At 41.9% G+C, this 24,108-nt stretch overlaps 1 protein-coding gene across 2 annotated transcripts in view; it reads right to left on the bottom strand.

Moving 5' to 3' along the window:
• ccser1 (coiled-coil serine-rich protein 1) overlaps positions 1 to 24,108 on the bottom strand; it is a 70,817-nt gene that overhangs the window by 14,467 nt on the left and 32,242 nt on the right. The window contains exons 10-11 of one of the 2 annotated variants that reach the window (XM_049762309.2): positions 22,361 to 22,441; positions 14,546 to 14,594 (exon numbers count right to left, since the gene is read on the bottom strand). In XM_049762309.2, coding sequence (XP_049618266.1) covers positions 14,546 to 14,594; positions 22,361 to 22,441 — 130 coding nt within the window. The remainder of the gene's footprint in view (positions 1 to 14,545; positions 14,595 to 22,360; positions 22,442 to 24,108) is intronic. The other variant, XM_049762308.2, reaches the window with a different exon arrangement.

The raw sequence follows: 24,108 nt of genomic DNA, 5'->3' as shown, positions 1-24,108 counted from the left end.
ATGTTTGCATTGCCAATTTTTGCTGGAGAAATGCGACTCTCGGGACATACGCAAGTGTGTGCGTGGCGAGGCGAGGAATGAACCTTTCGTTTGCTTCTTGTTATGACACATTGGGACAAATTGAATGTTCTTTTTACAAGCTTGTTGACATGTTTGTGAAGCTCTGCTTTCACCCCAATCGGGATTGTCCGAGAGGCGTAACCTGGATATTTTTCAATGCTGCTTGAGAGAAAATTCGCCATAGCCTGTGTCGCAAAATATTTCAAATCCAAAGCATAAGTTATCCTTTGACGGACCATTTTGAGTTGTCGTGCCACAACACTGAAAGAAAATAACGTTGCTGGATATCTTTGTGGATACGCTGGATGCTCATCTAACCTTATGACAAGAACTCACAACAGATGATGCCTGTCACATTAAAAAACTTGAACAATCTGACTGACTTTTTTCTTCAGACTCTTCCACTGAAGACTCTGGGGTTTGATTTCTGGGCCGTACGAAGATCTATTACTGATCATTGGTGATGGCTCTCCCTAGCAAGTCTGATCTCATTGGTCTCATCATCACTCACATTGCTCATCGCTTGACGATCTGACATGGAGGATAGGATAGGTATATAAATGTGTGTGTGTGCATGTGCTGAAGTCACAGGTATAGACTTCAGGGCAATTACTCTGAAGGGGAAAACTAAAAAGAAAAATTCATCTGGAGTGCCTGCTACTCCATCAGGTGCAAAATTAAACAGCTAAGTAAATCTTTGGTTAGCTGCCTATTTCTGAAAATGGGTCCATGAGCGAGCTGATTTGAATTTTGAATTTTCTTAACAATACTTCCACCTCCACTTTCTCCGGCCAATGCTTGGCAGTTATGCTATTTTCACATTGGCCGCTAAGATAAATTTCTGGTCATAGTAATTGTAGTATGAATACTACTAAGCACTCCACAGTTATGTAAGAGTGGGGTTGGTTTACACACTAACCACCCTCACACGAGCTTCTCCAGCCAAGCAAAGTTAATGGAGGAGCTTTAGAAGGACAATTCCAACAAGCAAAAAAAGATATAACTTGTTGTCAACATGAACGGCAGTTAGAAATGCTTAAGAGAATATAAAAACATGAAATATTCAATTAGTGCAGAGCAACGTGTGCTCTCACACACTGCGAGTGACTATAAAAAGTTCTCGTCCCATCGGACTTTGCTGTGCGCAATTGTTTACCACACTGCAGCACAGCAGATGTAATTAAGCATGTCTTGATAGCAAAAAACAAAAGACGACTTGTTGAGAAACAAATTGTTCTTAAGTGTGAATAAATGTAAAAAAAAAAATGTATTTCTGCATATGTTCTCTTCACCATCAACATTGCTGGCTTCCTTAAAGTTGGCCCCAAAGGCAACTCTGAAATATTCCATTCCCAATTCTCCAAACTTACTAAGCATGCATCTCTCTCCTGTCATCCCAAAAATGTGCGCACTGCATTGACTTTGTAATTTCTAGCTTAAAAATACATTCTTATTAGTGTTTCTTTGCCAAATGCTTTACATGTGAAAATGGAGCAAATTAAAAACCCAACGTTACTTCAATCACCAACATAAACGGTCTCATCTTCCCGATTGAAAACAATGAGGATTTAGCCCGGATTCCACACTAAACGTCTTTTGTGTTGCTTTAGCCCTTTAGCACATCAAAGGTTGGGGGGAAACAAAAGAGGGGAAAGACTTGCGGATTACAAAAGGTCAGTTGGGGTAAAAACCCAGCAAGAGATGAACTGTTTCGTCACTCATTGAATTGCTAGACGCTCTTCTAGTGAATATTATTTTTTTTTTAAGTGTTAAGTCTTAAGTTAGTTCAGCAACTTCTTGTTTAATGAGATTCTGAAAGAATGAATGAATTCTGATCAGATCACACGAGTGTAAGTGTCAAGTGGCAGATCAAACACGTCGCCCCCACTCTTTCCTCTCCATCCATCGTAGCCATCCATCATCGCTACGTCCCTCCTGTTCTCTAATTAATTTGCCTACCTGCTTTGCTCTCGCTTCATCCATCACCTCAGCTGGCCTGGTCAGGTCATTACCCACGGTGCTGATGGTTTTGTTTCTCTAATTAGCCCAATTATGACTGTCAGTTATAGCCTGCTCACCCCCGCCCGGCCTCCTGCAGAGACCTTGCCATCTTTAACATGGCTTTGCGTGACCTTGGCCCACGGCTGTTCCCCTACAGCATGATGCCTGACGCTTACCCTTGCACTGCATCTGTCTTCATTTCAAATCAAAGCATTAAATTAAAGCTAAAAGTCCATACAGACACCAAAAAAATGGATTGCGTTATTGTTATTCATCAGTCACCTCGCTTAAATCGTGCATAATCAACAAGTCTGCCGTTTAAGTCAAAACTATTTTCGGCAATCCCCAAAATGGAGCAAAATCCATGTGCAAGCACGTCTCTTCCGACCAGTCTTACTTGCATACAAACAGGTTTCCATGGTTACTTTTTTCCCCTCTCTCAACTCTTAAAATAGAAGCAACTAAAATAATGAACCACTTTCACATTGGGGAATGATCGACTCGCTCAAACTTTGAAACCGGTATTCATACCATCTGTTGGTGTTTCAAATAATGCTGCACTGTCGACACAAAATTTCCTTAAACAACAGACACCAAGTCTCAAATTACAGTCGTCACTGAGTGCATGGTCTGCTCGTGTCTCCACAATTTATTCTGTTTTCGACCAGTTAACTTGTTTACTATTTCAAAAAGGACTTTGCATCATTAACCCCCCCGCACCAATCTCCTCCAATCAGTCACCATTTATCAATCAGCATTTCTGACCCATGATTAGTCAAATGTTAGAAATGTCAATGAGACGTACTGTAGCACTGATTGCTTGGAAGAATGTCGAAGACGAGAATGTGATTAGTATTCACATCCAAGCACCCCTACGCTAACATTTCTCAAAAAACAGACTAAACGGTCCCAGTAAGTATGAATCACATCTTCACCTTGTCTTTTTTTTCCTCTCTCCTTGAATTTTTTTCCACCTCCATTTTGAACCCCAGCTCCTTCCCTCTTTTCTCGCAGGCATCGCCCTGCTTTAATGAAACAGATGTCCCTTCATTAATAAAGACCAGGTCTAGCACAGTAATGAAGAAATAAGCAGGCAAGCGCACACAAATGAGCCGGGCAGAGCTGAGAGAGATTGCTTCCGACAAGCGCGGATTGTTTGTGACGCGACCGGGCACAACACTCTCCGACGATGCCCAGCCGGCTTAGTCGACTGCATTAGGGGACAAAATAGCACATTTATATGGGTGGACTGGGTGACAGCTGTAATAATAAATAATTTTGATGTTTATGTGAAAGACCTGGTGAGAAAGAGATTATAGCCTAAACGTGGTAGGAATAAAGCCCTTATGGAAAGTGGACATTTCTGGTGATAGCAGTAAATAATTGATGCAGATGGTTCATTTGTTATGCGCGGCAATGACGTGACATCATTAGTAGACGTCTCCCTGAAATAAGAGGTATCGTCTCATATCCCTAAAAAAAACCCTTTCCCTCCCTGTCTTGCTCCTTTGCTAATATGAGGTGAGCCCATACATGCAAAATAGTATGGCATCACACCGCAGACACTTTTTGTTCATGTTAGAAGTTTGTTTTTGCAATGTGAATGAATAAATATAATGATCGGATTTGACCAAACAAAAAAAATCAAAATTGGATAATGCACTGCAGTGTGAACATACTTGTTCATTTTTAATATTAAAACGCTGCATTATTTGCTATTTTATGATGATTAGACATCACGTCACATTGACCTGAGAACATTGTTGGGAAACAAACGCAACAGGAGGGCGAAAGAGCAGCATTGTTTGGTTTGAAGGAGAGTTAAAGTAGCATCCTGTGGTGCGCTTGGGGTGATCACACGCCCCATCTCTCCTATGGAAAGCTGTACACGGTGAAACGCACCAGCTGTTCTCCAGCAAACGTGCTCATTTGCATGATAAGAAAATATGCAGATATTCAAGACAAATCCAGTTTGGGAGCTGGTTGCCATCTAACTGTTGCCGGACAACGGAAGGGGGTATATGAGGCTTGTATCATTTACCTGTTGAGATTTGTACAGCTGATTTCGTTGTCAAATTAAACTCTCAAAAATGGTGTCAGTTGGGCCATATAAAGCTTGTTTCCAATGAACAGTCACTTGGGAAGCAATTTTTGAGTGACGACATTAAATGGGACAGAAACACACAGCACATGCTCTCATGGGCGGCCAGATTTTGAGGTATCGGGTACTCGTAGAGGCTGCCAATAATAGGCACCGATAATTACAGCAAAAAAAAAAAAGAAAATCTGACATCAAGTTAAGGCCTCCTGGGGAGTAGTTGGTGCTACTACTGTGGCACTTTGCCACATTGGCGAATCTGCATCTGCGTTGAAAAAAAAGGTCGTTTACAATTTTTTGTTACTGTATTATTATTTTTTTATATATATCAAAACTACAAGAGGTATCGGTACTTGGTATCTTTGAGCACTCAGTGAACACTCAGTGATATCGTTCTGGAAAAATGTGCTATGAAACATCCCTAGTTGATATGGTGGTTCATATTTCAGTCTCAAGAAGTTAATTCCGAGAACCAATGTTTTGAATCCGGGGTCCCCAATCATAGGCCCAAATACCAGTTCCAAGCTATACAGAGTGACTGAACAAAAACTACTCCTATGATCATCAGTCTTAAAGAAGTTTCATTTTGAAAATCAGTTACATCTGAGTTCTTCGTGAAAGGGACATGCAGCTTTTGCTGGGGATCTTCTGCCATGTCTATTTTGATGGATTGCTGTATAAAAATGACTCCGGTATATTGTGCAAAGCCAAACGGTGGTGAAATAAAACGAAACTAAAATGTGGCTGTTTCTTGCTGTGGATGCAGCTTTAACGTCATAAACTTCACAAACACATAAACATATGTGCCCTTCACAAGCCACTCATGCAACTCATTGCTTGGGGCCCTAAGCGCCGTGTATGGCTCTAATAGAGAAGGATCAATCATTGCACCAATTTTAATTTCTAGAACTGATTAAACTGATGTATCTTCACATGACCACAGCTAATCCATCAGCCAGTGAACCGGGAAACGGCGGCGGGCGGATTTGGCGAGAGGAGTCTTCGAGGAGCAGAAAACTCTCACGTTAATTTATGTGGCTTTTATGTCCCCCCCTGATTCACTTATTTTGAAGGAGAGAACCAAATGCCTGTGCTGCCGATTCATAATTTATCTACCTGGCCTCTGAGTTGATTTGCAATTCTTCCAAATAAAGACTATTTATTATTGAATTTCACTTTGAATCCAAAGCAATTACACTAACAAACCTCTGTGTTCCTCATTACATCACCCGACCAGCATTCTTCTGCATCTTGACTGGCCAATTAAGAGCAAAATTAGACAATTCCCAATGTAGAGAAACGACATGATTAGCTACTATGGATCACATGACTATAGTTAAACACAAGATTTAGCTGTTCCATTGAGCGTACCGACATTAAGGAATGGCCACTTCGCACAATGCCGGCACATTGACCTTTACATCGTGGTTCTGTAAACAACATGAAATTCATTACCGACAACATTATGCAATAGATCAGTCACAGATACGTGATGGAGAAAACGACGCTAATGTGGCAAAATATATCCACCCATCGTCCCATCAATTCCACCCACCCAACCCAACCCATCCATCCATCCATCCATCCATCCATCCATCCATCCATCCATCCATCCATCCATCCATCCATCCATCCATCCATCCATCCATCCATCCATCCATCCATCCATCCATCCATCCATCCATCCATCCATCCATCCATCCATCCATCCATCCATCCATCCATCCATCCATCCATCCATCCATCCATCCATCCATCCATCCATCCATCCATCCATCCATCCATCCATCCATCCATCCCTACCTACCTACGGAAAATGAAATACACTATACAATCTATATTATGGTATTAATTGTTTAATACAGTTGGTTGCTAGTTGAGTAATAATAGGTGTCTACTTCCTGTATTATTCCTCTTCCCAGTAGCTCTATGTGACTCCCAACCGGATATTGAAGTCAGCCTTAGTACTGTGACAAATCTAGCTTGGGTGAGGAGACTTGAAATTGTTCATCTTTTTCCTCTGAGTGTCCCGCTTTAACACGAGCAGAGAAAGTTGAATGGTGGACTTGGGCTATTATCCGAAATGTACTCGTTTGACTCAAATCCACTGCTCAAGTGAATTTGCAGATGACAAAATTCAAGCGACTGCAACGCTATCATCAATCAATGTCAACTTTCTGTTGGCGCCTCTTGTTCCGGAAGGTGTGATAGTGACTTGATTGCCACATTTAGAAGGGGAGAAAATGAAGAAGAGATGAAGATGCCGCTGGAGTACACTCGCTGAGGTCACGTTTAAGGTAACGACGGTAAATCAGGTCGTCTTGATTAGTGTGAGTAATGAGATGAACGACAGGAGAGACGGAGGACGACGCCACATGCAAACCTGTGCTGCCTGTGACATCATCCCTGCCTATGGAGGGCAAACAGGCCATTACAGAGTCTATGGCCTAACACACTACATCAATAAATCAATCAATTACGCTTACCATTACTGGAACACCAAAGCACAATATGCGATTTACAGTGGAATCGGTAGCGAATCAACATCATTTGCCATCATTGTGGTGAAATCACAAAAAAACAAAAACAAAGCATTCAACTTTAAAGGTTCCTCAACAAGTTTGACAGCTTCAAGTTTGTTGAGTGGGCCAACTGAGACACTCCTACCTTGTTTGTTTTCTTTAAACTCCTCCGTCATACCATGCTGCTTACTGGCTCCACACAAAGGGAAGAAGATGCGTGGATGAGAAGAAACATGAGAAGACGACACAGTGGTGAGATGGCACAGTGACATGAGAGCAACAATGAAGTTACAAATACAAGCACATGGGAAAGATGGATGACACAAAATGACAAACTAACAGAGGGCACACATATCCATAATTGAGCTCAATAAGAATTTTTTTTCCTGCCTTCCAATCAAATCAGCAGCAAATTGGTTAAGATAATACAAATTGGTATGTTTTCTATACAAAACACACATTTGAATAAGAGGATGAGAAATGAGGCATGATGTCAGGGAAAGATGAACATTTTAAAGTCCAAGTTTACTTTTCAAAATGATTTATCATCTGATTATGATTCCAGCACACAGACGGATGATCCATAAAGACGGAAACAAACAAGCAATATTCATCAATAACACTCTGGTAATGATTGGTGCTTGATCAAGGGGTAACGCCGGTTCAAACGCATTCATGCACAAACAGTATTGTCGGGAAAAACTTTCAAGGCACAATATTAGGTACTCCTAATGAGAGCCAATAAAAGGGAAATGTAGCAACAATTCTCCCATTTCATTTCATACACTGGAGTGGTTGGGGTGTTTGTTTACTCAACTGCAAAAGTAATTGTGTGTTTTTTTGAGGGGGTTATTAGGGCTGATGGTGTTGTTTGCACAAATGCACATTCATATTAATCCTTCCGTCCATTTTGCAAAATAAGCCATCCATTTTCTCTATCTCTTGTCCTCATGAGGGTCATAGGTGAAGTGGAGCCTATTCCAACTGACTCGATAGACACAAATGGCCATTCATACTCACATTCACATCGATGGGCAATTTAGAGTCGCCGGTGAAACTAACACACGAGTTTGGGGATGTGGGAAAAAGCCAGAATTTCCGCAAACCGCTCTCTGTGGAAGCGCCAAGAGTTAGACGCGTCAGTGGAAGTTCTAAAAAAGGTAAGTAAGCGAGCGGTAGATCAAAGCCTACAATGACCAGATGAAGGGGGGGGGGGGGGGGGAGTTCGAATGAGGACTTTCCGCAAACACTCACGTCCCGAGCTCACATGTTCAGTATTGTTCACATGAAAGGAAAATTATACGCACAACATGTGCTGGCTAAGTGAGCAGTGGCCCATCCTGAACCTCAGAATAACACGTATTTTGCAAACCATAATATTGCAACACGTAAACTATGTCATGAAAAATACATGAACACAAAACGTGTTGTCATTGTTTCGATTTTTTGGACTGTACGTGGAGAACTTCAACTGTATCCACACTTGGCCGGCTGCAGCAACTCAGGGACAAATCCCCATATCAAATCCAGTGCCACTTCCTTACCGTCACAGTTTTCTGCTGTAACAGCACAAGTGAGTCCCCATCCATTGTCGAACCCCAAAATCGGCAGAAAAAAACAAAAATACTCAATGTTCTTTGGTATAGCAAACTCCAAACTTCTCAGTACCGGTCCCACCTAACACATTCATTACAGGAATTTACAATAATGTTCCATTTGCAGGCTAAATAAAAAATGTCAACAGAGACTATATAAACTGTTTGTAGTTGCTAAAAATCTGATGTCACTACGTCAGCTCCCAATTTAGCCAAAGGGACGGATGGTGCTTGTACCTGCACATCCCTAGAGTCCCCCCTCCTCCCTTTACTCGACTCCAAGGTACCCTGTGTCATTGTAAAGATAATTATATATTAGCATGTTCTTGCCACCGTCATCAGCGTCTGTCTTTCGGTGCCATCTGTGTCCAGTCAGGTGCCCGCCGTCCTCCACATCCTGTGCCGCTCTGGCCCGGCCTGCCTGAGGGGGAGCATCGTGGCGGATGGGGGCACAGATCACAGGCTCCCACACAAGTGCAGACTTTCTCTCTGGTTTGCACGCATGCACACTCACACACCTTCTGTTGACAGCCTCAGCGTTGCACTGCTCTGCTCTGCGCAGTCCCTGGGGCAAGCCGGCAAAAAGAGACACGCAGCAGTAGTCGCCGCAGTCCCTTCTGCCCTGTTCTGTCCCATTCTGTTGTCATTGGACTTAAAGATAACGCTTACCTTGATAAAGTTACTTAGAGGACAGACAGAGGGCTCAAGACACAAGGCACTTCCGTGCTGTCTGTAAAAGCCGGCTTCTCTTGTAACGGCACTGAAACATAATGAGGAGGTGAAACTCTCGGGGAAAAAGTCAAGTAAGAATTATCCGTCCTCAGGGTTAGGCCCATTTCCGCGACATTTAAAAGGCAACTTTTTGTTGCCATTTTGTATCGAATGCATTAATAACATGGAATGTGGGCAGGAGTGTTTGACCCAGCAAATGTTTTTCAGAAAGCAACCTAACCTAACCTGTGTATAAACGCCACCAACACAGAGCGGGAGGTCTGGCAATTTTACGCCTTTGGAGGTAACATTAGAAGCTCCTTGCAGACTGTCTCTAAAAGCAGTCATTCTCCCAGCCATGTCCCGTGTCACTGATCGGTATGAATTGCATGATGTAGGGACAAAGTCAATCCGGCAATTTTCTGCCTTCAGCGGTAGTGGGAGAAGCACTGCCTGGAGGAAGACATCTTTTTCTGCTCACCGTTTACTATTAGAGGCACAGAAATTGAATGCGAGGACAATCAACCCAAGAACTCTCCCACCTTTAGAGGTAGTAAGCCGAAAAGGGGGACAAAGTTGATGGGGGCAATTTATGTAAGAGTTGGATGGCATTTTTTTTTCTTTTTTCCTGTATCTTTGTTCTGTATAAACATGGACATCACGGATAGGGGACAAATCCGACCAGGAAAAGTTCCACCTTTAGAGGTAATATATGGTGACTTTGTGGTGCAGTATTCAAGTTTATAAAGGTTCAAGTCTTTACTTTTCCTTCTTGTTGTGTTGAAAGCAATTGTCATCGTCCAACAAATATGTCAGTTGTGTGAGAAAGCATGATCGTACAGTAATATGCTCCATTGCCCCGCCACTGGTTCTGATTCATAAATTAATTGTGGTTTAGATTAGTGGTGGCGTATAAAACACATAATTGTCAAGAAGAATTTTGACTTGATTTTCCGTTTAACAAACAAAGTCAGCTTTGTATACATGGAGCATATATACTATATATTAAAGTTGAAACAAGGTTCCCATTGTCAGAGCTTCACCTCATCCCCGCCAATCCAATAACCAAACTACTTGGCATTAACATCAGCATCGTCCTTCAACTTTGCAGAATGACTCGATTTTTATTGGAGACATCTTGAAAGAGTTAAGCCTTTCACCGAGTGTCATTCTGTTGTGATAACGCAGATGGAGGGGGCGGGAGGAGGACAAAGATGGATGAAAAAAGTAGAGCCAGAGATAAAGAATGAAACAACAGGAGGGAGGGAAGGAAAGAGAAAAAAAAAAAAAGAAAAAAGCCAGTGGGACTGTGGGAGGATTATACTTGTCATTGTCGAATCTCAAATAAGTAAACAACAACTATTTTCTATTTCTTCTCTTCTGCTCTTGCCAGTGCCATGCGTTCCGTCGCCCCGATTGCTATCTTTTGGCTTCTTAACTTTTTTGACAGCTCATCTCTCTCATCTCATTCCACTTCCCTACAGCAGCTTTCTTTCATCCTCTTTTTTTTTCCCCCTTGCTCCATGTGTCACCACAGTTCCTCAACTCTCAGCACGCATTCTCTCTTTAAAATCACGGTTCTTTCAAAAGCGCTGTTTACGCTAAAGCGAGGTAAACGCGCACATGCGACATCCTGAGAAGAATTCCTCCAAAAAGGCTTCCGCCAACAAAAAAAAACAACTTGCCAAGATGAACAAAAATCATCTTCCACCATTGCTGTCCTTTGCCTACTGTGTCACATGACTTGTTTTGGTTCCGTGGAAAGGCAAGTCAGAGAGGGTGGCTTAAAGAATAAAAAAAACAAAAAAAACAAAAAATCGTGCTTGCTTGAGTACAACATTGCACGATCACAAGAGCAGATGGGCAGCTGGCAGATGTAGGTAGTCCTGGTGGCCTCCGTCAAGGAGCCGTGAGGGTAGAGGAGTGTGGCTGTTCCCCTTGGGGAGTGTATGTGTGTGTGTGTGTGTGTGTGTGTGTGTGTGGGGGGGGGGGGTGTCAAAGTGGCTCATTAGTGTTGAATAGTGCACAGGAGAACATGGAAAAGCTGTGTGCAGGCTTGTCTGTTTGAGTGCTTCTGTCTATAATTAGGAGTCGCCGCGAGTAGCGCTGTGGATCACAGTCAGATAAGTTGTCTGGCGGTGAGCCAGGGTGGAGATAACCTCACATCAACACACACATGCACAGAGGACCATGTGTGTGTGTGTGTGACTGGGACACTGAAGTTTGCTGTGCTTGTTTGGAGATGACTTGGTTTTCCCGCCCACAAGTGATAGGGCTGATTTTTTTTCCAGGTTCTCTGGCTTCCTCACATATTCCAAAACCATGCATATGCTCCTTATAAGCACCCTGGGATGGCTGGCGACCAGTCAGGTGTAAATGACGACTTTCACCCAAAGTCACCGGAGATAGACTTCAGCTCAATCATGGCTCTAACAGGAACAGGTTGTATGAGACGGAATGGATGGACTTCCGACAGGGATCGCAGAACCGAGTGCAGTTTGATCTTTGAGCGCGGCCACAGAAACAACTGTAATTCATAATCGGGGATGCCTGGGACAACGCAATGAGCTCCTCAACCTGCTGCATGAAAGAGTAAGTGAAAAATGAAAAGGGTTTTTGCCCTCATTCAACCCCTACAAGTCACATATGACATTCTGCAAACTGCACATGCACACTTCCTCCGGCAGGCGACCTCCACCTGGGTATGAAAATCTTTCATCTCTGCAACAACCGCCACTGGGCATACTTCATTGTAAACCCACGCTCGTTCGTCTCCACCTGCGACTCATTCCTACGCAAACACGCACTCGCATTAAGTCAATATAAATGTGCCACACACCGACTAACTACTAAGTGCGGCGCTTGGCAAATGTAGTTGTAATATTTACAAGACGCATAAAGAGCAAATGCATTTACGACATTAAAGTTCACAAACACGGCGGTAACGCTGGCCGCCGCTGTCAGGCCATTACGGGGCCTTGCAAAAGCATTATGTACTAATGCACCCGTTAACGACGCTGGTCAAGAGTCTTTACGACTGCAGAGTAACGCGGATAAAACAGCTACGTTGTTTGGAGCCCTATGAAAGGACTTTACTCACAAAGTTTTGGTTTGAACTCCAACTTTCTCCAATTCTGCAACATTCCACCATATTATAAGCACACAAATCTCATACAATGTAAGAAGCAGCAAAGCATATGACAAAGTTTATCTTATAAAGGTGAAGCTAAGGTGAATGAAGCAAAGGTCAACTAAATTGGAAAGTCAACAAAGGTCAAACATTGGGTTGGCTCTTTTTAATCTTCGATATGTTTGGAAATCAGTGGCGCTTTCTGCTGCATATTAGAATAGCGATGAAAAAATATGCTTTTCAATAATGCATTGTAGCAAACCATTTGTGTGACAAGGATTAACGCTTAAGTGTGACACAACCCGATCGATTGTCCCTTCCTGCGGCGGCCATCTTAGCTGCATTGGCTGGATCGTTAGTAAAAGATCGCACTTTCTGTAAATCTAACCTAACATGCTTACCAAGAGCGCACACAGTCTGTTAAATTGAAATTTAGCGCCTGTGAGTTAGGATGTTATTAGAGCAAGCCCTAAAAGGGCAGTAAGCACACGCTTTCCCTTTTTTTCTTTGTGAGGACCGTTAAAAAAAGTAATTTATACATCAAAAATCATCATGGTCACAATCGGTTTAAACTCATTAGTACTGTTTGCCCTAAAACAGGTCCACAATAGAATCGTAATTCCACAGCGCCACATTAGCATCAGCCTTCGAGGAGTTTAATGAGCGAGAAGAATCACCGGCACAAATGCACACAAAGATAAAGATGATGAGGGAATTTCTCCTACAAAAAAAATAAAAAATTAACTGCACGAAAATAACTCGTATAAAGAGAAAGTGCTGAGGTGCCCTTGCACATATAGAACAAACAAATGACACGCTATAGGCAGTCATTGTCTCTTCCGATTTTAACCTTCACACACACACACGGATGCACACACGTGCATGCACACACGTAATCATGCACACGCACGTGCGCGTACACACCTACAGACGAAAGCAGGCAATCAGAAACTGATTGATTGGACTTTGTCAACATTTGATGTGGCATGTGTGTGTTTGTGTGGGCGTGTGCACATGCGTGTGTGCGTGCAGTGTAATCAGAGTGAAGTGGTTGAGAATTTGTTTTTGAGAAGTTGACGGGTCCCGGCGATCAAACAAAGGTTCTGTCCGAGGTAAAATTTCAGACAGTAGGGGTTACAGGTTGTACGAAAACAGAAACGCATGCTTGACTTAACTCTTAAAATGCCAACAATGACTTGAGTCGTCCTATCGAATCAAAAACCTTCAGTGTCTTGTCGTTTTTCTTTGGGAGGTGCTGATATGACTCTGATGCGCTTCCACTTTAAATGTTACAAATTCAAAAAGGGTGCACGTGTATGTAGCCAAAGTTATCAAAAGTGTAGGTGTGTGTGATGTATAAAAAACCAGCGCATTTCAATCAGTGTAATGCATCAAAAAGGTATGCTTGCTTGATTAGATGCTATGATTAGACACTCTTGACCACTGTTTCCCAGAGTCAGTGTGTTTTCCATTGTTCAATTCCTGCGACCATTAGGTTTAGTCAAAAGCCACATAACGAGTGGAGCGAAATGGTCAGTGCCTTTCTTGGTCAGACTTTCGTCCCCTTACTTTCTTTTAGACAAAGACATTTTGGCTATCACGACTTCATCCTCTCAAACCAGATGAGCTAGGATCTCACAGGGTTAGGGTACTCGAAGTGCAGTACAGTGGCACTGGGCAGCATTCCCTTCTACGTAACAGGACAGGGAGCATTCCTCACTTCAAGGGCCTCCATACCAGGTCTTGATTCACACATGGAAAAATCCAAATATGTTTGACAAGAAATGTTTGAAGAAAATCTGAATATTATGTTGAAAATAGGTGATAAGGATTAGATCCTTACCACAAAACTAGCCAAGGTCAGTAATTCCCAACAATTGCTCAACGGTAGATTAATACACTACAAGAGATCACGAGGTGTGCTGCAGGAAATAATCTATTATTTATTTCATACAAATAGTGAATGTTCATCTTTTTTATGCCAGCAACGAATACTGACAGGTTGAAAAATGAAATTCTCTTCCACGAGAATGCAGAAGGAACGATTAACCTGTCGACCTGTTGCAATTCATACAAGAGAATAATTGTGTTGTATTCAACTAAACGGGCACACACAAAATGAATTTGTGAGGAAACTAAGAAAAGTTTACCATTTCGGTATTTATGCACTTTGTGTGACATCTGGTCGTGTGCACTGATATTTTTCAAATGTAAAATAAATAGTATGTACCCTGGCTACAAGATTGGTCAATGTCTCAAAAACTGCCAAATCAGCATATTTGTGATGTATAAACAAGCAGCATGTATTCTGCAAGACCCAGTATAAAGACCCCCTAGTGTTTTGGTTTTGTTTTGGCACATCTAGTTGAGTACACGGGGCCACTACAAGACAGTCACGTCCAAGGGTGATATCAGAATAGACACTCACTTAGTTGTCTCCTTGAGGACAACGTAGCGCTCCCATGCGCCTTGATGCCCTAGAAACAGAAGAAATGTTGACACAAAAAGCAACCAGTTTTGTAAAGGGGACAAAAAAAAATCAAATAAAAAAAAAAAAAGAAGGGGTGGGCACAGAGACAAAAGAGGGATTGTTGTTAGTAGGCAACACTTAAGAGTATTACACAGCAAGCAAAAATCAACCTGAATGTAAATTCATCATTGGAAGACTGGTTCTTCATTATCTGAGCCACAAAAGTGTCGTTTGAATCGACACAAATATACAACCACCGATGCAAAGCGGGCTACAGACACCGATACAAAGAAGTCCACATTGTTTGCTGGAAGACAATAAAAAGAGCTGGAACACAGGATGTAAAGATTCTGCAGAGAACGGTTTGGTAAGCCACGTAATATACGATCATTAACTCTCCATATTCGAGAGACTGTTTACATGCTGCTGTTTTGGTTAGCAACTGAGTTTAAAGTCCTACTGGGCTTCTTCATTTACTTCTCACACACGTGTCATGGAGACACTCGAAAAATTTAGCTTAACTTGATTCCTCCCCAACATACAAAGTTTATCTCTAAGTCAAGATGGATCACTTCAACGTATTTCTTCGAGACCAACTTCCTACTGATACGAGATTTGGCACCATTCTATTGTATCATAGCTATTTTAGAAAGAAAATGTGAATATTTTTTTTAGCAAAACGCTGGGAAGGAATACCACTGGGGAAAAAAACTGAATAGGTGAATTTCTAACGAGTGAACCGTGGGAGGTGTACGACAAAGGACCCACTTTTGCCAATAGAAAAACATCTAAGTCTCCAATGTTTTCATTCAGCCGTAGTCAATTTTATACAGAGTCTCGCCTCAAGTTGTCTCAACCCAGAAAACTAACTAAATGAAATAAGAGACGTGAGGTGGAAGCTAAGGGCAGTGTGACTCATCTCATCTGACTATGCTGCCGCCGCCTCCAATCCGGCGTGACCGACGCTCGGCATCAGGGGAATTAATGAGGAGTATTGATGACACTTGATGGTGTACTACATGCCGGTAGCCATGCGAATTTAACAAGATGAGCAAAAATCGCTCTCGGTGTTACGAAGGTTGTGGTGAAAAATGTTAGAAATAAGAATTGGGGGGGAAATTGAGGTGTTATAAAGCTTCCCACCTGCGCTCACAAGTACGGCTCTCAAGTGCTTGCACGCAGAGGGCTAATTCTACAGCAGGCAGATGGAAAGTGGCCTTCAACAGTAAAACTTGATGATGGCATAAAAGCACAATTAAACGCCTTACTCCCAAACATAAAGATATTACCTGGGTCTGGATGGAGGTCTCATTAGCAAAGGACTTTCATGGGGAAATGTAACCAGCCATGTTCTTTTTATGTCATCATATAAATAGCATTTGCGGAATGGGGCAAGTATGTGGTGTCATAATGCCTCAATTAAAATGCTATGTTGTGGAATGTTATTAGTGTCATCTAATGCAGCCCCAGCTATTTGCTTGTTGTTAATAATAAGGCGGAGTTGTAGTGATCTCATTTTTCAAATCTTTTCTTAACATGCGCAACTTTGGGGACTTCACAATAGTCTTATTTGAGCGTGGGCAACTTTGGGGCACAATTTAGGGGGATTAATAGTAATCACCTACCTACTAGATAAGGGAGGAATTTATATTTTGTTAATTTAAACCAGTGCGATTTTAGTAATTTAACCTATTCAACGTTTGGGGAAATTATCATAGTTTTTATTTGAGCCAGCCATGGTTTGGGGTAAGCAGGTCTCAGTTCATCCTGTGCAAATTGTGGATGGTCATGGCAATCTCATTTTTTGAACTTTTGACCCTGAAAGCATTGTTATTATATTAATATGTCATAAATAAGATTTATAGCTGGGAAATAGTTGACTGGGTGACACATGAGTATTAAAAGTGTATATCAACAAAATGATACACAGAAAGTAGATGTTGTGAGAGGAAGTGATAAGCACTGACAGATGTGAGGAGAGGTATACAGGTGAAACAGCGGGCATAAAAACAGGGAAGTAGTCGGGCCGATGATGAAAAGACTTCAAGAAAGAGACGTAAAACGTTTTGGAGATGATGGAAAATCAAAAGTGGAAAGTAAGAAGAAAAAAAAATGTGGGAGAATGAGGTTTGAGAAAATTGATCAAAATGTAGAAAAGGCGACAAATTAAAAGTGGGATATTAGCAAGATTATAAAACTTTGAGGTGGAGGGAGGGACACGACATTTAAAAAAAAAAATGTACAAAAACTCTAAGTAGGGCACCGCACATTTCTGGGTCTGTCTTACTGCCGTGCCATTACTCAGTGAGGACCACGATTGTACAAAATGATCTAGTTTACAGGAATAGGAGACCTACATAGTTCCAATCAGCGTTTGGAGCGGCCCTCCTCCTTCTGCTGCCACTTAAAGTGGCAAGGAGTGCTGATGACGCACGTTAACATGATGCGTGTCAGCACACGTGTTCATGGAGAGTCCCCCACATTGGGGGGTTATTGCTGCGGTAACATAAAATAGGGATGAGCTTAGAGTCTCCCTCCCGGCTGTAGTGGTCATCAACGAAAGGTGGGCAAAGGAAAGTAATCGATAACTGTTCTTGCTTAGTTGGTAGAAATGCGCAGATAATTTATTTCATGTGACTAAATAAAAAATAGAAATAAAATCTCTCTAGGTTTGCAAGAAAAAATATGATTATAGTTTGTAGAAATGCACAGTGGGCAGACTCAAGCCATTTATTCACAAGTTAGAGAGCAGTGTAGAGCCTTAAAAGTCCAAGAGTAAGAGCTGGTATCTTTCTGCCTGTGCGTTTTAAACCAACACTAAGGCAAGTTGCCATTTGATGCAAGAGTGGACTTTGAGAATCCTATTGGCTGGTTTTTACAAGCGCCATAAGAGCAGCTACTGATACTACCTCTAAAGGCGGAAATTTGCCGGGTCAACCTTGTCCTCCCGTTCGGTTAGTCGATTTTATTAGAGGCAGTGTAAAAAGGGCTTCAAACAACCAACTCCCAATAACGGGAGTCCACTTTGTCCCCTAGATTCCATTTATAGAACAATGGCATGAAAAAAAGCTTTTATATTTTAAAAATTTGTTAAAAAGTATGAAAGGTACTCAACTTTGCCACCAAAGCCAACCAACCACCTTCATGGCTGGTGCCATTAAGATTCATCGAGAATGCAACATATTCAATTTCTTGTCTTGTCACCGTGTGACAGTGGGAACGTAATTTCGATCTCTTTGTGTGTCTTGGTATGTGAAGAAATTGACAATAAAGCAGACTTTGACTTTGACTTTGAAATCCGCTCCTGTTAGCCTTAATATCTACACATTGTTCACGTCTTGAGCATAATATGTAAATAATCATGTTGAATGATGACAGGGTGAGTTTTGGCGGATATGGAACAAGGCGAAGCAGCTGAATAAAAGCTGCAAGCCATTTAGAGAAAATAGCGTGAGAATGAGAAAGGCAACAAGAGAGAAGTAACCATCAAGAGCCTTTGATTCCCCCCATAAAAGCTTCCTGATAGGAATGCCCATGAAATTAGCTTGCTGAAATAAAGCAATTCCAATCTATTCAATCCCCTCTAAAAACTTTCAAACAGCTACCATACCTCCAAGCTCATAAGATTCTCTGCAGGGCGTAAAATAGCTTTTCTCCTTCTCAGGCCACACTTCCTCTCTCTCGCTTGCTCACTCTCTCTCTCTCTCTCTCTCTCCATCTTACTCTTTTTAGAAGTGCACAATTGAAAAATGAGAGGAGAGGAGGTCACACTTTTCAATCTGGGTTTGCGTCTCTTGCAATATTATAGCTTGTCAGCTTTGGGTGAATGTGTGGCCCCCCGTTTGACGCAGCAGCCTGATGTGGAAGAGGACAGTAGAGGTTGCACAAGTTCAGACTTTTTTTTTTTTTAAAGATGACACTAATGTGATGAAAGTGGCGTTGATGACATCGAAGTCACCAATGATGTTTTCAGGACGGTCATTTTTCAACAATTCCCAGAGAAGGGAATGCTTTGCAATAATCTATATCAACAGAAAATGTAACGCTCATACACGATGAAGAAAAAAAAAATCAAAATGTTCATTGATAACAGTTCGGAACATTTTTCTAGGTCTTCAGAATGTGAACAAGATTGGTGACCCGTTCGTGGGAGGGTTAGCAAAAAGAAATGTGCCTGCTGTTTTTCTTGAAATTGGCTGTTTGCATCACCAAGCTTTCTCTTCACTGCAGTTTTTGAAAACGACATGACTGAGACAGAGTGAAAGGATATAATTTCCTTCCATTTAGTGGTGATTAACTGTGTTTTGATTTGTAAAACTTGTTTTTCCCTGTTGAATACTTCTGTCCATCATTATCGATTGCTTTTTGTGAGCACAGGAGGTGTTGTGCCTTTGAGTCCATCTGTCAGTGATGTGACATCAAGAAGGAGCAAACGCAGAGTGCTACGATAGTTTCCGCACAAGCTGCTAGCTGCCAGATGCATGTCACGTGTGTGTTATTCTCTCCATACTTGCACGAGTTTTCTTCAGTATGCTCTGACTTCTTCCCACATTCCAAAGACGTCCGTGTTAGGTTGACTGAAAAGTGGTCATTTGTTTATTCGGGACATGTGCTTGAGTCCAGCTTCAGCGGATGGATGGAGCAAGACAAAGTGGGACGCTTGACCTTTGCAAGGAGAGGCTGAAGAAGTAGAAATAGCTGCCCCACTTTCAGACACTCTTGCTGTTGCTAGCCAACAGCGCACCGGGGTACCTAACCTACATAGCTGCATTATCATCCTACACACTCTCACAAGCATGGTCACAGGAACGAGAAGTGGGTGGCATTGAGGTGGTGGTTGGGGCTGAAATCAGGCCGCACATGCTGCAAGCCACTGCTGTGTCGAGTCACCTGCGCTTACTAGCCTACCTTGCTAGCGGGCAGCCAGATGCTCTTCTAATTAAGAGCCCATTCACTGAAGAGAGGAGGGGCCGAGCATATGGAAGTCTCCATAGCCACTCTCGGTGCTGGCCTTAGAATAAATCACAAGATGTACGCTTGGGCGCAGGCCAGACTTCTTCCTCAATTTGGACACTTTGTTAAAGAAGACTAAGGTCAGTGTGGACTTACGCAGGATTGAGAAGAATTCTGGGATTTACGTAAATTCATGCAGGGTTTACAAAGGAGTTCTGTTCCCCTGGTGGCATCAGAACCGGATTTGCACATAAATCTAAATATGCTGTAGTCTATCACTAACCTCCACTACGATAGTAGTACAGCAAAGTCATAAATACAGAATTTTGGATAAGAACACAAAATGAGTGAATGAGCCAGTAACACAGTGTACCCTCTTGTGCCGCGCAGCAATGTTTTCTTTGAAAATGGCTTTGGAGCAGAATTAACACAAAATAATAACAGGAAGAAGAAGAAGAGGAAATCTGGGTGTAAATTGTTACCAGCACAGCAGCATAATTTAGGAAGCTAAATGGATATATAAGCCTCAAAATAGCTTGTTTTTTAAGAAAAGAGCAGTTCCAAGACAGCCTCTACACAAGAATGCATTAGAATGCTTTCAACTTCTGACAGTGCTGATGATTATTCTATACCTGAGGAAAATATTAATTTGACACTGAGAAATGTGTGTGCAAAATTGTTTCTGTGCCCACAGATGGAATCTAGTCACGGCAGCAAGTCATTCTCAATGCACTCCTGGCGTGCATTAAATCAAGATGTGAGCATTAATGAAATTAATGAAAAATTGATCAGAGGAGCGCAAAAACCTAAAGGAACTCAATAATTCAAGTTCTAGGAGAGGACTGATTAAAAAAAATTAGCACCACACCAATTTGTTAAAAATTAATGATAATAATAATTGTATTGTTTGTATACAAATATGTCTGGATTGTCATTAATTAAGTGCAAAATTAAACAATTAAATATTTTGCTAGCAGCCTGTGTTTGCAAATTTGATCGCCTGTGAGCAAGTCATTGCGGCATCATAATTATTTACATACATTTATAAAATCTAATAATTTCATCCAATGTAATAAATGGAAATCACGTCTGAAGTCATCCTTGATGCTTTACATACTGTTATGTTAAATGAAGAAGTTTTAATGAGGAACCAGGAAACTATTTTAAAATGCCCCAAAGATACATCATCCATTTTCCGAATAAAGTCACCTTTAAATCATAACACTCCATAACATCGATGTACAAAACACAACAGGTCTGAATCAAAAAGCCCTGATAGCATGCCCACAAGACAAAGTGAACAAAACATTAAGAAATGAAGCTTTAACAAACAAGTAGCTCAGCTAAATGGATTCTGCGTTAATGGCATTGCCGTGCTTATAATTGAATTCCGCCATGAGGCATGACAACACACATAACACAATAATGACTTAATGCTACTGTCTGTGGCATAAACGCAACTTATTTCACTCAAGCTACTTTGACGTTTTTCAAGACATTATTGACTTGGCTAGCCGCCCACTAATGGGTGCGACACAAAAAGCACGCGCACGCGCACACGCACAAACGCAGGCGATGACAAATAGACACAAGGCACTCGTCACCTCACACGCAAAGCCTCACTTTTTTGCTTGCTTAAGCCGACATAAGCGGCGCGCATTCAATAGGGCGAGGCCATCGATGAGTGTATTATTGGAAAAGCATTAGTGGGAGTGGGTGTGTGCTGCCAGAAAGGTAATAAAAGCCTGAAATGTGGAAGAAAAAAAAAAGATTAATATGTATAAATGACATCAGGCCAAAATGATGGAAATTCAGCACTGCAAATGCAAACAAGTGTGTGCGTGTTGACCACATTTTGTGCTATCTACAACCAACACGGACTAGAAACTCAAATGTAGTTCCCTCTATGGGTTCTCTCTTTAGTTCAGATAGTGGCAGTATTTTTGGGAAAGCTGTCAACATGGAGAAGTATTTTCAAAATGGCTGACAGTGAATGAGTTAACATCCTAGTTATGAAGCCATCCGCAAGTGAGCTACGTGCTAACCAGGCTGCCGGTATGTGAACCATCTGTAGTGTCTAAATTGAGAGGTGAATGCTGGTTCAAGGGGAACTGCGTGCACATAAATCCACCTTAACGTTCTCTTTGAATCAGAAGCTTTAATGACCGCGCGTAATTGCAAATCAATCAGCTCAGGCTCCCCATTCGATATGACGCAGTCTATATGTGCCAGTTAAAAAGTGTTGGGAACGTGAAGACTACTCTAAATTCTGTAAGTCAGAAAACACACACGGGGCCATCTGTCATCTCCATCTGTAGCACCTGAAGCTCAACACTGTGGCGCTGGACAACATTAACTGGTAGAGCAGAGTCAACGCAGGTCGCTTGCTTATGGTACCACATGTCGCACTTTACAGCATGCTAATAGTCGGATTTTATTCGGGTGACCGGTTATATCACGTGTACTATTTTCAAACCGAGTGCTGCAGTCGTTACTTATTTTGTCGTCAGTGTATCAGAAAGGGAAAGTGACCCAAACACAACGACCCTGTTTCCAGCACAGGGAGACATTCATTACGTCGACAGCGTTCCCATAATGTCAGTTGGTGGTGAAGCCATGTCAAAGGCAGGTAAAATGCAGTGTCCTCCCTGCTGAACATTGTGGAAATTGAAGAGGTAGGTAGGTAGCGGACAAACCGATGAATGTCACAGCATTTTCACGACTGGACGTATGATGGATTAGAGCTTCAAAAGATGCTCTTAAGGAGATGGGAAGGAAGAGAAGAGACTCGAGCTAAAAGAGATTCTGGAGCTTGCTTACCTCTGGCCCCATGTGCTCCGTCTGTGTGGCACGGTCGCTCACGTGGCAGTCTTTTATCTTCAGGGCTGCTTTGGCACTCTCCTGTAAGGACAACAAACAAACACGTAATCAGCCGTCCGCCCCCCAAAAATGCAAAAAGGGCACATCAAATGGAGTGAATCAGAACAAGTGCACAATGTTAGCAACCTTCAACATGCATTCATCCTTTGGTGTGTCTATGGAAAAGTCATGAAGTTCACTTGAATGTCCTTCTCGGGGATTTACAGAATGTCCAACATTTCTACTTTTACCCTGACCACACAAAGTTGCAGACAGACATTTTATGTACTTGGCAATGTTTGTAGAAGGTTGCACGTTCCTTGGAATTCTGCACTGCTTACCCCGGGAGCCTTTTCTTCTACACAGTAATAAATTATTGTGACGGCCCTGCTTGCACACAGAATGGTTTTGATGTGGTGTGGACTTAAATGGAAACAATTGAATGAATTAGGAATGCTGGGAGAAGTTAAGATTTATGTATCATAAGTTGCATTCTTTAAGAGACATACTTTCCCAAGCTCATCAAAGAAAAAAATCCGGTCAGAATTATTTGAAGTGTTAGCTGCTAGGGCCAATTGAACCATGTTGCTAACCAAAACAGCAGCATCTAAATAAGTCTTTCGAGAGATTTGGTGTAAAGTCTGCAAATAGTGGTTTATCAAAATGAAACTTGTCCTCATCCAATCCAACAAATTTGTCCACAAGTTTCATGTGTTTTAAAAACGTCTCACTGCCCGTTTGAAAAGCAAGTCTGCATTTTTACAGCGCAAAGTCCTTTCAGCAAAATGCATCGGCGAGGAAGAGCGGGAAAGCTGTTAAAAGTGACAGCCAGTGATGGCCGGCCTGTGAGCAGGTCCTTGTAGGAGATAATTAATAGGTTTCCACTGGCAGATTTACAGACGCGGACGGGTGGAGCTTTGGCTACGAATTGCCTTTTCCTTCAAAGTGGCGCACTTAAACTTGGCAGCGGCAGGCAAGGTTTCCTCTCTCTTTCCCTTTCTCCAACATAGGAGGTACACGCCAGCGAGCTCGAAAAGCTCGTCTCTGTCAATTTAACAAAATGAAATGCAGCGTTGGTCTGGGGTTTGTAGGTTCAGTGTACTTTACACCGCTTCTGAAGGAAAACCCAATACAGACATTTTAAAAGATACTTGAACCATGAATAAGTAGGAGGCAGGTAAAGATACTATGTTGGTTTTGATTTTTTTCTTTCTATCCTGTGTTGTTGTTCTGCCGACAAGGAACGTGTCCAAGTCAACAAGACGGTTTTCCAGAATCTGAGGCAACATGTTGAATGAATCTTGATAATGTAAATAAAAAGAAAACAAATGTTCATTCGTTATAGTCTCATAATAGTGTTGTTTAATAAAAGTCTTTGGGATTAACCTGCAAAAAGATTGCTCATTAAAATTTGAAATTAGCTTATCAAAAATTGGTTGTGTCACAAACCTGCTTCTCAAACAAAAAAATATATAATCAGAGCCGAAAAGGTTTGAGTTTATTTGTGGCACGCGGCAACTCAATGGGACACGGCATTTTTTAGAGGGATCCATCATGTCCTCTGCTGATTATAATTTGGTTAGTTATTAAAGTATTAACATGTGCACCAAATTAAATGGTCCTTGTCAGAACAGGTAAGCGATGCAAGTGTCACGGACAGCTTGATGAGAAAGAGGAATGAAGGCGGCGTTAAATTCAAAAGACAGAGA

Source organism: Syngnathus scovelli, chromosome 3 (genome assembly GCF_024217435.2).
Source record: "Syngnathus scovelli strain Florida chromosome 3, RoL_Ssco_1.2, whole genome shotgun sequence".
NCBI classification, from domain to species: Eukaryota; Metazoa; Chordata; class Actinopteri; order Syngnathiformes; family Syngnathidae; genus Syngnathus; species Syngnathus scovelli.
This window is presented reverse-complemented; position numbering and strand designations above follow the sequence as displayed.